Source organism: Diceros bicornis, chromosome 2, assembly GCF_020826845.1.
Source record: "Diceros bicornis minor isolate mBicDic1 chromosome 2, mDicBic1.mat.cur, whole genome shotgun sequence".
In the NCBI taxonomy this organism is placed as follows: domain Eukaryota; kingdom Metazoa; phylum Chordata; class Mammalia; order Perissodactyla; family Rhinocerotidae; genus Diceros; species Diceros bicornis.
In genome coordinates, this window is record NC_080741.1 from 82771415 (window position 1) to 82785636 (window position 14222).

The 14222-nt window shown below is 49.4% G+C and overlaps 1 protein-coding gene across 1 annotated transcript in view; it reads left to right on the forward strand.

Annotated features, from left to right (window-relative positions):
* The first annotated feature begins 1715 nt into the window (after positions 1 to 1715).
* Positions 1716 to 14222, forward strand: part of TTLL3 (tubulin tyrosine ligase like 3) — a 48559-nt gene continuing 36052 nt past the window's right edge. The window contains 8 exon segments of the mRNA XM_058564499.1: positions 1716 to 1804; positions 3679 to 3841; positions 3982 to 4079; positions 5128 to 5259; positions 6239 to 6353; positions 7112 to 7210; positions 8400 to 8595; positions 11510 to 11658. Of these exon segments, the coding sequence (XP_058420482.1) occupies positions 1757 to 1804; positions 3679 to 3841; positions 3982 to 4079; positions 5128 to 5259; positions 6239 to 6353; positions 7112 to 7210; positions 8400 to 8595; positions 11510 to 11658 (1000 nt within the window). The 5' untranslated portion in view covers positions 1716 to 1756.

Consider the following 14222-nt stretch of genomic DNA (forward strand, 5'->3'; position numbering starts at 1 on the left):
GTTTAATAGTGTTTATGTTTAAAAGTGGGGCTTCGGAGTCAGACCTGGGTTTCCATGCTGGCTTTGCTGTGTGATTTGAGGCAAATTATTTAACATCTCGGAGCCTTATTGATCTAACCTGCGGCTTTTGAGGATGATATCTTGCCACTATTTCTGAAAAGGTTACTTGCAGCCTTGTCTTGGGGACTGTGCATGACTGTTTTATTACATTTTTTCTGCAGTTGACTCAAACGATGTTTTTCTATTTCCAAGTTATTGCGGGGTTGGGTGGGGGGTTGCACACTCTGCACGTTATCACTGTTTCCCCTGTATACTGCCCTGGCTTTCAAGTCTATCCCCACGGACCTTACCCTAGCCCCATCTGCCAGGCCCTGCAGATCTGATCCGGCTCACCAGGCTCCAGCCACACTGGCTGCCTTTGAGTTCCCCAGAAAGGTTCTTAGCCTCCTGGGCGCTATTGCTGAGACTCTCCTATCCCTGGAATGCTATTTCTCCCCTTTTCCCTGGTCACCTCCTGAACTCCTTTGCATTCCATAGGCTTCCATTTAAATGTCACCTCTTCAGACAGGACATCCTTGACTGCCTTATCTCAAGTATGCCCCCTTCCTGGTTTCAGTTCATTGCTTCTTCATTGCTCTTATCATACCTACAGCTGTTGTATTTATTTGTTGCTTGCTTTTTGTTTCCCCTTCACTGGGCTTAAGTTCCATGAGGTCAGGGACCACCTGTAGCTTATTCTTCCGGTCCCCAACGCCTAGCCTACTGCCTAGCACGTGGTCCTCTATAAATACTGTGAAATGACTGAAGCCTCAGGAAGTGCACAAGGAACCATGACGCCGATAGTAACTGGCAGCCCAGGACTCTGCGCTTCCACCTTCAGTGCCCGGGTCATAAAGGGTCTGGGGCAGGTGAGGGCCGGAGTTAGGCCCGCTGGAGGGAGACCCCGGACTCGCCACCCGCGGCCTGACTGTGCCGGGGAATGGTTTCCAAGGCGACAGCAAACAGGGGGCGGGGCCTCGGAACCCCGGCGCGGCGCTGCTCCGGAGCGCGAGGGAGCTGGGGGCCGCGCACCGGGGCTCCGCCGCCTGGTACCACCGGGAGGGCGGCCCGGGGTGCAGCTGGCCGCGGAAGCCGCAGCTGCCCCAACCACGCACCAATTCCCCCGCCCCATGGCCCTGGGCGCGCCGCTCCGGTCCCCGCCTCCGGAGACACTGCCGCAGGCCGGGAGCTCCTCCGCACGGCGCGACGGCGCTCCCGCAAGTGGCAAACGCCAGGCGCGCAGCCCCCATCTGTGCGCCGCCTGGGCCGCGCCTTCGAGTCGCTCGCTCCGCCCACCCCCGCCCAGGGCGCCGCGGAGCCCCGCCCCCTCGGGCGCCAGCACGAGGAGGATGTCCCGCCCAGGAACGTCCAGGAACGTCGAGGAACCTCGAGGTCTGTTGAGGAACGTCGAGGAACGTCGAGAAAGGTCGCGGTCCGTTGTGGTCCGTTGAGGAACGTCGAGGTCGGTCGAGGAACGTCGCGGTCTGCCCCCTGGCCGGAGGCAGCGGTGGCGGTGAGAACGAGAAGACTTGGGGTAGAGGGAATGGTGATGGGGAGAAGAGTGGTGAGGGTGGGCATCCGGATGAAGGGTGGAGAAAGAGAAGGAGCGTGGGTATCTGGGTCGGAAGAGATGCTAGGCTGAGCCCCCATCCCCACTCCGCATCTTTCTGCAGATTCCATTGTTCTCTGGCGAGGATTCTCCAAGGAGTCTCAAAACATGAGCTGGCTCAGAAATGCCAAGATACGCGTGGAGCAAGCTGTCAAGGTCAGAGGGGGCTGGAGGGTCTAGAAAGGGCCCTGAGAGTGGCTCAGCCTGCCTCCCTGCACTTTCTCCCATCCTTAAAAAACAAAGAAACAAAAACCTTGATCCCACACACATCTTCAAATACCTCCCCATGTATCAATACCCCTTCACAGCCAAACTTCTTGGCAGAATTGTCTACTGTCCCTGGGATTCACTCCTCAGTTCCCACCACTCTAGTCCCTGCTGTTCCCCACTCCCATTGGGAACCACTATAATCAAGGTCACTAGTGACCTCCAAGGAGCCAAATCCAGCAGTCGTTTTCTGTCCTAATCTTGATTGGGTACCCTGTGTCATTCCACACTGCCGCCCCACACACCCTTCCCTCTTGGCCCTCTGCACATTCCTAGTTTTCCTTTTTCTCTCCCTGGCTGCTGCTTTTCAGTTGTCTTTGAAGGCTCCTCCAGACTTGCATAGTTCCCTGGATCCCTCCCCACACCTGTCTCCTTGGCTGTGAGTCCAGTCAGTGTGCTCTGCCCTCTCCGTGCCCTTTCCGTCCCAGCCTGTCCTCTAACGCCACACTCTGAACCCCTATTTGATATCTCCACCCGGAGAACTTACAAGCATGTCAAACACATGTCCCAAATCATACTCTTTTTTTTTTTTTAATTTTTTGTTTATTGCAGTAACATTGGTTTATAACATTGTAAAAATTTCAGGTGTACATCATTGTACTTCTATTTCTGCATAGATTACATCATGTTCACCACCAAAATACTAATTACAACCCATCACCACACACATGTACCGAATTATCCCTTTCACCCTTCTCCCTCCCCCCTTCCCCTCTGGTAACCACCAATCCAGTCTCTGTCCCTATGTGTTTGCCAAACCATACTCTTGTTTTTCCTGCCCAAACCTGCCCTCCTCCTTAGTCTCTGGTCTTCCCCATCTCCGGGTTGCTCAAGCCAGAAGTTTGATCTTTCTGTTCATTCACCCACACATCTAATCCCATCAGCAAAACCAGTCTCTCTATTTCAGTTCTTTTCCCCATCTCCACTGTAACCAGCATCATTCTAGCTATTGTAATGTCTCTCCTGCACAATCCACAACAGTCTTCTAACCAGTCTCCCGGCTTCCATCCTGTCCCCTCCCATCTGTTCTCCATACGGCAGCAAGCCACACATATGAAGCCTCTAATCACGTCACTCCCTCCCTTTGCCTCTATTGCTTCACACAACTCTTAATATAAAATCCAAGTCTGTTCCAAGGCTTGAGGGCCTTCCACAGTCTAGCCGCTACCTACCTCCTCAGGAGCTCTCTCCTCACTTTCCGCACTCCACTCTCCTTGGCTTCCTTCCAGTTCCTTCTGACCTGTCTCTGGCCTCCAGACCTTTGCACATGCTTTTCCCTCCGCCTGAACTGCCATTTGCCGAGCTCTGTACGTTCATGGCTCCTTCTCAACCTTCCCTGACAGTGTATGTATTTCTAGTTTCTCTGGGTCCTCATTAAGCATCCAGTTCTTGGAGCCAAGCAGCCTGGATTTAAATCCCCACTCTTTTCACTTAACCACTGTGTGGCCAAGCTGCTCAACCTCTCTGTGCCCCTGTTTCATAATCAGTTAAATAGAGGTAATAAAATCTATTAAAAATACATATTATTGTTAGGAATGTATATAAGAGCCTAGCATGTAGTAGGTGCTCAATAATTATTAGATATTACCATTATAATTATTCCTATGCATATTTATTTCTCTGTTTGTTTCTACCATGTCTCCCCTCCTGGAATATAAAAATTTCCTGAAGGCAGAGACTGTAACTGTGGTTCACCATTATATTCCCTATGTCTGGCACTTAGGCAATATTTACTGAACAAGGATTCTTCTCTCAACTTGCAGCAAAAGAAGATCTTTATGATCCAAGGCCACTACCCAGTGATCCGGAGCCTCTTGCGCCAGAGGGGCTGGGTAGAGAAGATCCATCACTTGGGGACCCCCCTGCCACCATCGCGGAAGGATCTGGGTGGCTCAGTAGTGGGTAACAGTGACACCACAAAGGATGGTGAGCAGTCCCTCCCTTTCCACAAGCTGCCCTTCCTGAGTCCCTTTCCTATGGTTCCCGCTGTCCCAGGGTTAAGGCTTTGGTATGGGCCTATGGGGCAGGGACAGGGGCCTCACCAGGCCTGGGCTCTGCATCCACAGAGGACGAAGACGAAGACAGTGCGTTGCGGCTACCACAGCTGTTTGACTTTCGTGATTTACTGGAATTTGATGACCTAGATGGGACACATGCTGTGATGGTGAGGGCCCAGGGGGCTGGCAGGGGTCTGCTTAGTGGGAGGGAGAGCGCTAGAGTCCAGCAGGGTGACCTCAGAAAAGTCCTTTCCTTCTCTGGGCCTCGGTTTCCCCATCTGTAGTAAAAACTGCTTCTCTAACCAGCCCACAATGTGGTGAGGGGCATAGTGGGGCTCACACGAGGCTGTCCTGGGATCAGAACTCTGCTAGGTCACATCAGAAGCCAGCACAATCTCCACGCCTGGTTATTCCCCCTTCCAAATAAAAACCCCATTGTTCATCTCCTTTCTCTGCCCTTGGCAAGTGAAGGCTGGAAAGAAGGGCCTAAAAAGTTCTGAAAGAGGCTGATGTGATGGTGTGGAGGATATGTGTGTGTTGAGGTAAGGACATGTGGCTTCGAATCTTGGCACCACCACTTACTAAGTCGAACTATACCAAATTGCCATTTTTATGTCAGGAAGGGTTGAATGTTGGCAGTTTTGTATGGCTCAACCTTGTGAGCGCTTGGACGAGTCATTGACCCTCCCGGTGCCGCAGTTCCCTCCTCTGTGAAATGGGGATCACAGGAGCACTTACCTCAGGGCTGCGGTGAGGATTAAACGAGCTGCCGTGGAAAGCACTTGGAACAAGGCCTGGCTCGTGGTGTTCTTGCTTATTAATAACCCCACGTCCCAGAGTTGTAGGAAGGATGGAGAGAGAGAGCCCACGAGAGAGCCTTTGTCATGTGCTATATGCCCATCAGCTTGTAGTCACTGTCCTGTCACTGGGCAAGTCACTGATGGCCGTGGGCCAGAACAAGGTATGGTATTCAGTTGTGAGGCTTTGTCACTGCCCAGGGGCACCTGGCCAGAGGAGGCTGCAAGCCTGCCTACTCTCTGTTCACCAAGTGCGTGCCCTGGAGGAAGAGATGTCTTTCCTTAGCTCATACAGAGATGGCAGGGGGGCCAGAGGCCATCCTAGAAGCATCCTCTGCTCTGCTCAGCATGGAGGGGAGAAGCCGCCTCTGGCCTTGTGCTGTCTGCACCAGCCTCTTGTCTCCTCCCCCCTCCCCAGTCCCGCATGGTTCAGGCCCAGATCCCCTACTTCATCTGGACCACTCGGCGGCGGCACGTGCTGGACTGTGATGTTCTCTCCGAGGATCAAATGATAAACCACTATGCTGGGACTGAGGCCTTTACTACAAAGGTGGGCTCCCCAGGGTACAGGCATGGCAGCTTTCAAACCCCCCAGGCTTGGGTGGGCAACCCCGCTCCCTCCTCTGCTTTGTCAGTAAGAGAGAGTTCTCAGGAGAGGGGGAGGTATATAATTCAGTGGGGTTTGGAGGCAGGCAGGCAGGCCTGGGTTCAAATCCAGCCCCTGCAGCATGTCTGGCACTTTAGACATAATGACTGAAATAGACTCCAGGGTCCAGACAGGCTCTGGAGCCAGAACAAACACAGAGTCCAATCACTGTGAGCAAGAAGGCCCTTACCCTCCTAAGCAGAAGATATCTGGCTCATGAACCCATTCTGTCTACCTGAGTTTATTAATAAGTGACTTCACCTCTCTCAGCCTCAGTTTCCTCTTTAAATAAGAATACCAGTAAGACCTATCTTCTAGGGTTGTGGCGAGAATGAAGGCTTCTTTTATCTTTTCTTTTTTTTTTGAGGAAGATCAGCCCTGAGCTAACATCCATGCCAATCCTCCTCTTTTTGCTGAGGAAGACTGGCCCTGGGCTAACATCCGTGCCCATCTTCCTCTACTTCACATGGGACGCTGCCATAGCACAGCCTGACGAGTGGTGCATCGGTGCGCGCCTGGGATCCAAACCCAGGTCGCCAGCAGCAGAGTGCGTGCACTTAGCCGCTACACCACGGGGCCGGCCCCAAGAATGAAGGCTTTCTAATTGGGATCTGCTAGTATATTATTGGTGTGGGGTGGGAAGGATTCCTAGAGGAGGCAGGTATTTAAGAATGTGAAAGGGTGGAGAGGAGGGATGTGGGGCATTCTCACTAGAGGGAACCTCATGGATAAGAGCAAGTCAGGCATAGCAAGTGGGGCAGAGGCTCTGAGAACGTCCAAGCAGGGTCTCCCTGAGCTGTCTGCATGTGTGCCGAGTGTGGGGAGTCCCTTGGAGGCTCTCTGGGCGAGTCCCACCCTGCCCACTCAGTGGCTCACTCTGTAGGTGGGTCTATGTCTCAATCTCCGGAATTTGCCCTGGTTTGCTGAGGCTGATGCCGATTCCTTCTTCCCGCGCTGCTACTGCCTGGAGGCTAAGGATGACAAAAAGGCCTTCATAGGTAAGGAGATGCCCAGCCCCATGCCTGGACCCCTTAGGCTGAAGGATGAGGGCTAAAGCCCTGGCTCATGTTGGAGAGCAAAGGGCCTCTCTCCTCATGTTCTCATCTACCTTAGCAGATTTCCTTCTCCATCCTCAATCCTTATCATTCCCTAAGTGCCCCCCTTAATGAGCTTCCTAGCTTGGTCAACCCAGACCTCCAGAAGAGCTCAGGTGGCTTAGCTTACATTCTAGAGCAGGTTCTAAAAGTTGTTCGATGAGTTAAGTTTGGAATCCAGAATAGGTTCCAGGCCTGTGTCCAATTCCACTGGTTTGATTGGGTTCCAAATGTAGAAAAGGCTCTAGACTTTGGGCTTCTAAGGCAAAATATTTTCCAACTCCGGAACGTGTTCTAAATTCAGGTCAGAATTTGGTTCCAGATTAGATGCTAGATTTCAATTAGTCTCCAAATCTGAAATAGGTTTCGGGCCAAGGTCTGGTTGTCAGGCTAAGATAAGTATCAAAAGTGGATCAGGAAGAGAAGAGAGAAATCAGACAGCAGGTCCAAGCATCATTCTGAAGGCAGAATATGAGCCAAGTCAGGTTAGATTCTGGGTCTGGCTCTACAACTGAAATAGGGGCCAGCTTCTAACCCAGGTTCTAGTGTCAGAAGTTAGTCCGGTTCTGGATGCAAATGGGGCAGGTCCATGATGAGGTTCCACAACCAGAACAGGCCTAGAGCCTAGGGACTGAGCAGGGTATCCTCTGTCCTGGGAACAGAGGACTTCTGGCTGACAGCTGCCCGCAACGTTCTCAAGCTGGTGGTCAAGTCCGAATGGAAGTCGTACTCTATCCAGGCAGAAGAGGAAGAGGCCCTAGGTAAGTACTTTGGTTACCTCTACTACACCACTCATTTATCCCCTATCCATCTACCCGTGTCTTTATCCACACATCTATGTATTATCCACATCCATCTGCCCATCTACCACCCCTTCCCACCAACCTATCCTTACATCTACCCACCCATCTGTCCATTCATCTGTCTACTCATCCATCTACCTACCTACTCACCCACCCTCCCACCAGTCTACATTCGCCTACCCATCCGTCCATCCATTCATCCATCTCCCCACCTATCCCCCAACTGTCAATCTACTCATTCACCTACCTTCTCTCAGCTCCACACCCGGATCCATCTGTCCACTCCTCCACCTTCCTACCTGTCCTTCCATAGACCCATCTGCCCACCTGCATTTCCATCCTCCCATCCACCAGTTCTCTATTCTCCAGTCCATCTACTCCTCCATTCTTCTGTTGCAATCACCCACCCACCTGTCTTCCTGTCCATTTGTTAATCAATCCACTGCCTCATTCAGCTCTCCCATGGGCCTGGCGTGTGGCTGAGCACTCTGTAGGGAGGACAGACTAAGAAGGCATGGTGTGTGCTTGCCCGTGGGGAGCACAGGTCTCTGAGGAGGAGAAAGCAGGGAAATGAAACCGTGTAGTTTCACGTGGTCTGAGGACTCCTTGTGCCTTGTGGAGGGGGACACAGACAATCTCTCACCGCATGTTGGCCCAACCCATTGCTTACCTTTTTTCTCTCTGGACTTAGCTCCTACCTCAAAGCCCCCATCCTGTAATCCAGGGGCCCATCAGCCAGGAATTCAGGGAAGGTAAGGTAAGGGGCAGCTCTACTGGGAGGAGGAAAATCCTTGCCTCTTCCAGAGGGAGACCTCCCCATTGCTGTCTCCTGGTGTGTCGGGTGCAAAGAAGACTGTTGTGTGACAGAATCAGGAGCACAAGGGCCTCAGGTGTGTCAGAGATCCCAGGAGAAGAGAGGCTGCAGCTGTGTGCTGAGGCCATAGGTGCTGGGAGGCTTTGGGGACATTTAGGGTGGAGCCTCAAGTGAGTGACAGGTCCCAGGCAGTAGGGATGCAGTTGTGTACTGGGCCTCAGGTGTATTTGGGGCGAGGCTTCAGGTAAGTGACAGGCCTTGGGGCAGTGAGGTGTATGTCACGTTATCTGCTTTGCATGTGGGATAGTGACAGGCTCCCCCCTGTTTCTACAGAAGACAAGAAGCCCAAGAAACAGGCGAGAAAGCCGGTGTTGGTGTCCTCACAGTTTGTGGATGAGGCTCTGTGCGCCTGTGAGGAGCACCTTAGCAAGCTGGCCCACGTGGACATCGACAAGAGCCTGGAGGCCCCGTTGTACCTCAGCCCTGAGGGCTGGTCCTTCTTCCTCCAGCACTACTACCAAGTGGTCCAGTGAGTACCTCTGCAGCCTGGGCCGTGGGGCATGGGCAGGTGCCCTTATTCTCAGGGGGCTTCCGTGTTCTGAGCTGATGCTTAGGAACAGACCCTCTCTGTCTAGCGTAGCCCACACCTCCTCCCCAAGCCTCCCCTTTTGTTTGCCCTACTACTTTCCTGCTCCGGAACCCTCAAAGGCTCCCACTGCCTTCATGATGGGGTCCAAACCACTCTTCCTGGATCCTAGCGTAGCATAGTCATTAAGATCATGGCCTGTGTTGTCAGACAGACCTGAGTTGAAGTCCTGGCTTTGCGACTTCCAGGCTCTGTGACTTTGGGAACATCACTAATCTTTTTGAGTGTTACTTTTCTGAGATGCCAAATAGATTTCAAAATAACATCTGCCTCAAAGGTGGGGTTATGTCCTCGGCACAGACTCATAGTTTTCACTCACAAAGTAAGACTCTCTTAAGCCATTTAGATTGTATCGTGGAGGCCAGTGTTTCCCAAAGTGTGTTACACAGGGTTCCAGTTCCACAGAATGTAAATACATTATATGAAAAAAAGGCTTTTGTGGTCAATCACGTTTGGAAAACATTGGGTTAAACAAAGTTAATTAAAACAGGTTTCCTTGATAAAGACTTTTCAGAACCCATTGGTGGTCTAAACCTCCGAGATAGTGTGCAGTATAGCCTGTACTTATGGGACCCCAGCCCCTCCAAGCATCCTGAGGGGTCATGTTTGCAGAACCCACTTTGGGAAAAGATTCTTGAGCAGAGGAAGAGAGTTTCAAGAGGAGACTGGAGCTGTTGTAGGGAGATTCCACTCAGTAGACATGTGCAGGAGAGGCTGGAGGGAGGAAGGACCTGAGGGCAGGTGAAGGCTCAGCATCTACTGAGCCCTTCCTGTGTGCCAAGCATTGTGCCAGGCTCCAGAAATGAAACAGTCCTGCCCTCAAGCGGCACACAGCTCCAGTGGGGAAGCTAGCAGCGAGCCAAGTGGGGGTGCTAAGGACCTCAGGTGGGGTGGGTTATAGAAGGGAACGGACAGACTTAATGGTTTGATAGAGGAGACTGAAGAACTAATAAATGAACTTTGAATAAATGACATACTGAACAAACCCAGGTCATAGATAAATAATTCATTTGTATCTTTTTTAAATGCCATAAAATGAAAACTGGGTAACCCTATACTTTCCCCTTAACTACCAGAAAAGGTAAAGCTACCCTTCTTAAACTAAGAATTATCCAGACTGAGTTAGAACATTAGGTGTAAAGAACAGAGGTTTTTTGTTTTTTTTTTAATTTCTGGGTGTGGCACAAGTTCTAGAGGGCTGTAGGAACCTTTCAAAAGTTGGGATTACATAAAATACTACATTGTATAACATATATAGTGTTGAGTTGTTCAGTACAGATAGTTAACATTAATTCATTCATTCAATATTTACTCTTATGTTTCCCAGCTTTCTAAACCAAATCCATGACTCACCAGCCAGGCTTTTATCAAGGTTGACTTTCCAGAAAAACACTGTTTTTTTTCTTTTTGCTAAATGTAAAATCATATTTTCACATTTGGTATACTTTTTCAAGTTGCACATGCCCCTACAACCCCCATGTGACACTTTCAGGGCTAAATCACAGATTTACTCAACAGTTTCTTTATGCCATGGCCTATGGCAAAGTTTCCAGCAAACCTTCTGGAAATAGAAGGGTCAGGGCTTAGGTGTGAATGAGAGGCCTTGCCCAACCCCGTCCATCCGGCTGTCCCTGTTCCTGGCACTGGCCCAGTGGGGGGCTGCAGCTGCTGCCTTACAAGAGAGAGAAGTTCCCCACGGCTGGAGGCATTCAGGAGGCTGAGATGTTAAAGGGAAGTTAGCATCCAGTGGCTTCCTTCCTGTTTAGTCAGAAGAAAAGGAATGGGGGAGTTGGGATGAGTTAGCCATCTGGGGCATTTTGTGATGTGGTTTCATCAGGACATTTTGTGTCCTGTAGGGAACAGCGTCCCTCTTTGTCCATGAACCCCTGTCTCTACAGCCTGGTTGCAAGCTCATGCTCAAGTGCTTGCTTATCTAACCATTCATTCATGTAACAGACTTTTAGGGAGCAGCTAATAAATGCCGGGTATACTGCTTGGGGATGGGAGTACAGCAGAGACTAAAACTACAAAAAATGTTCCTGCTCTTATAGAGCTTCCATTCCAGTCAAGGGAGACAGACAAGAACCAAATAAGCAGGGGTGTCAGGTGGTAAGCGATAGGAAGAGACATCAAGTGAGGAAATGTGTGAATCCTATGTGCTCGAAAGGAATTAGACTAGGCAGGGACCCACCCACCCACCAGTGTTAGGTCCAGAGTAGGAGAATGAACCCCAAAAAGCACCTCTGGGTGGAGGCATCAGGCGGAAAGGAGTTTGCATCCTGGCTCAGCCAGTTCAACATGTAGCCTTGGGCGAGCCCCTTAACTCTCCAAGCTTCAATTTACACTTCTCTAAAATGGGACCAGTAACGCCTCCCCAGCAGGGCCATAGAGGGGCTTGGTGATAATACATATAAAGCCCTTGGCACAGTGTCTGGCACATAGTGGTGCTTCATCATGAGATGCTGGTGTGATTAAATTCTGCCAAAGGCAGTTTTAATGTACTAGAAAGGGAGGTGGCAGAAGGTGGAGTGTTGGAGTGGGAGGAGGATGCAGTAGGTGGAATTTCCCCATCTTCTCCCATTCCAGCAGTCTGGGATGGCGCCCTGGGCAGGTTAGAATTTGGGGGGCAGCTTGAGGGTGGGGATGGAGGTTTGGGAGACAACGTACCTGGATCTCTGGGGTGAGGGTGCAACCAAGGCTAGTTGGACCATGGCCAGGGGGCTTGTGTCTCCCCTTGCCTTGTCCACCAGGCTGCCCCCAGGTCCAGCCTTGCCCAAGTCCCATCATCTCCCCACAGCGAGGGGGCAGAACTCAGGCACCTCAGCACTCAGGTCCAGCGCTGTGAGGACATCCTGCGGCAGCTGCGGGACACGGTGCCCCAGATGGGCATGGAAGGAGATCACAACATCTGGATCGTGAAGCCAGGAGCCAAGTCCCGTGGACGAGGTGGGGATTAGCCCCTGCTTCCTACACCAGCACCCTATGGCCTGCCTCCCCCTCTAGAGGCCAGGGGCTTAATAGTGCAGGCTCTACTGGAGCCAAACTGCCTGGGTTCGAATCTCAGCTCTGCTACTAATACGCTGTGTGACCTTGAGTAAGTTATATCACCTCAGTTCCCTCATCTATGAGAGATGACGCTACCTCCTATGAGTTGAGGATTAAATGAAGTAGCGCATCTAAAGCTCAGCACAGTGCCTGGCACAGAGTGATCACCCCATAAACGCTGGCTGCTGTGGTGATGATGCCAGCTCCTCCTCTCCTGCCCTCAGAGTTGGTTAACGCTTTAGGTCGGTCTGGTGATGCTCATGTGCAGTTCTGCCTCCTACTGTCCATAATACTTTTTAACCCCTCTTCTGTGCCTCATTTTCATCATTGGTAGAATAAAGCCAACAATACCTGCCAGAGAGGATTAAATGAGTATAATATATGTGAAGTTCTTAGCTCCTGTGTTTTCACATGGTAACTGCTATATAAGTGCTATTATTGTTAGCTATTATTCTGGATGCTCAGCCCAGCATAAATGGAATTTGAACAGGAGAGCCAGCAAGCTGGCTGGTGCATTAGCCTCACCTTTAAAAACTGCTTCAAGGACTCAGGGATGTAGAAAACAGACTTTTGGTGGATCCTCCCGATGTGCCCTTGGGCGAATTTTTTCATGTCTGGGTGAGGCTGCTTTCACAGTGTTGGCAGCTGCAGACACTGTGGGACACTCCTCTTGGGGATGCCACTTCACAACCAGCATCGTGGTCTTATCTCTTTCTACCTAGGAAATAGTTATGTTGGTTTTTTCCAGGTATGAAAATGTGTCTTTATTAAAAAAAAAGGATCAGACAATACAGAAAAGTAGAGAGAAGAAAGCACAAGCCACCCTTGATTTCACTGAGATGACTTCTGTTCACCTTTCAGTGTGTTTGTTTCTACACTTCCTTCTACACATCTGGAGAGAGTGTGTGTGTATGTGCATGTTTTATTTTAAATAAGAACATCCTATTCCGTAGCCTCCTTTTTTCATTTACTGTATCTTTCCATATCAGTTTGTATGACTCATTTCTTTTTTGCACCTTTTTTCTTAAATAGATCTTGGAGATCACAGCATTTCAGTACATCTAGATCTGCCTTATTGTTTTTTCTTCTGTTTCTAGCTTGTGTTATGGATACTTTCAAACATACACAAAAGCAGAGAGGATAATACAATGAATCCCCGTATACCTAGCTCCAAATTTCAACATTTTCTCTCCATTTTTAGAAAACCTTAATTGAAATGTTTATACAGTATAGTTCATTGAAAAGAGTACACATTGTGAGTATACAGCTCAGTGAATTGTCACAAAGTGAACACACTCGTGGAAACAGCACCCAGATCATGAAATGAAACAGTACTTGCACCCTAGAGAGCCCCCTCCAATGCTCCTCTCAGTCTCTGCCTCCCCACAGTGGTAATCCCTATTCTGGTTTACAGTACCATAGATTAGCATTGCCTGTTTTTGAATTTTATATGAAAGTACAGTATGTACACTCTTCACTCTGTTTTACAGCTGCATAGTCTAATCTCGTTTAGATGTACTGTCATGGATTTACCTAAACCTTTTCTGATGGCTGTGTAGATGGCCGCTAGGTTTTTCCTATTTATTTGTTGATTGGTTGATTGATTGCTATTATAAGCAACACTATGATGAACATCCTGTGCAGATATCTTTGTGGCCTTTCCATTTGTTTCCTTAGGATAAATTCATAAAAATGAAATTGCTGGGTCAAAGGGCATGAGCAGTGTTAATCTTTGGTTACACAAGGCATCGTGTTCTTGGGAATCTTGGTGATCACTCTGGCCGTTTGAGAAAGGATCTGGCTTGGGAACCAGGCACAAGTTATTCTGTGCCATTGGCAGACAATCAGGCTGCTTTGGGGGCCAGACAATGAAGGAATGAGATTGATTTGTGAGTGTGTGTTTGGTTTGCAATGATTCTGATATGTGTCTGCATTAAATGATGCCTTATAAGCATAAGACTTCACTCGTTATAAAACATAAAATTAAAGTACCATTTTCTGCCTAGGAGAATGGCAAAAATAAATAATCAACAGTGTTGGTATAATGTGGGCAAACACAACCTCCTACGCTCTTGCTGGGAGTGCATATTGGTGGAACGTCTTTGGTAATGTAAAATGAAAAAATGCACATACCTTTGGATCCAGCAAATGTACGGCTAGAAATTTATTCTACAGGTAACTAATAATAATGATATGAGTTAACATTTACTGAATGCTCACATGTGCCAAGCACTATTCTAAATCCTTAACATGTTTAAATGTATAGAACCCCAGAACTGAGGCATGTGTAGACTCTCCCATAACCTGAGGATAGTCATTGGACCTGGAAGCAGCAGTTGGCTGCCACTGAGGAAGGATACAGATTTTTTATTGTATACCCTTTGGTACTGCCTACTTTTTGTTTCTCTTGTTTTGTATTCTGTTAATTATTGGGAAAAAAACTAATCAAAGTCAGATATGCACAT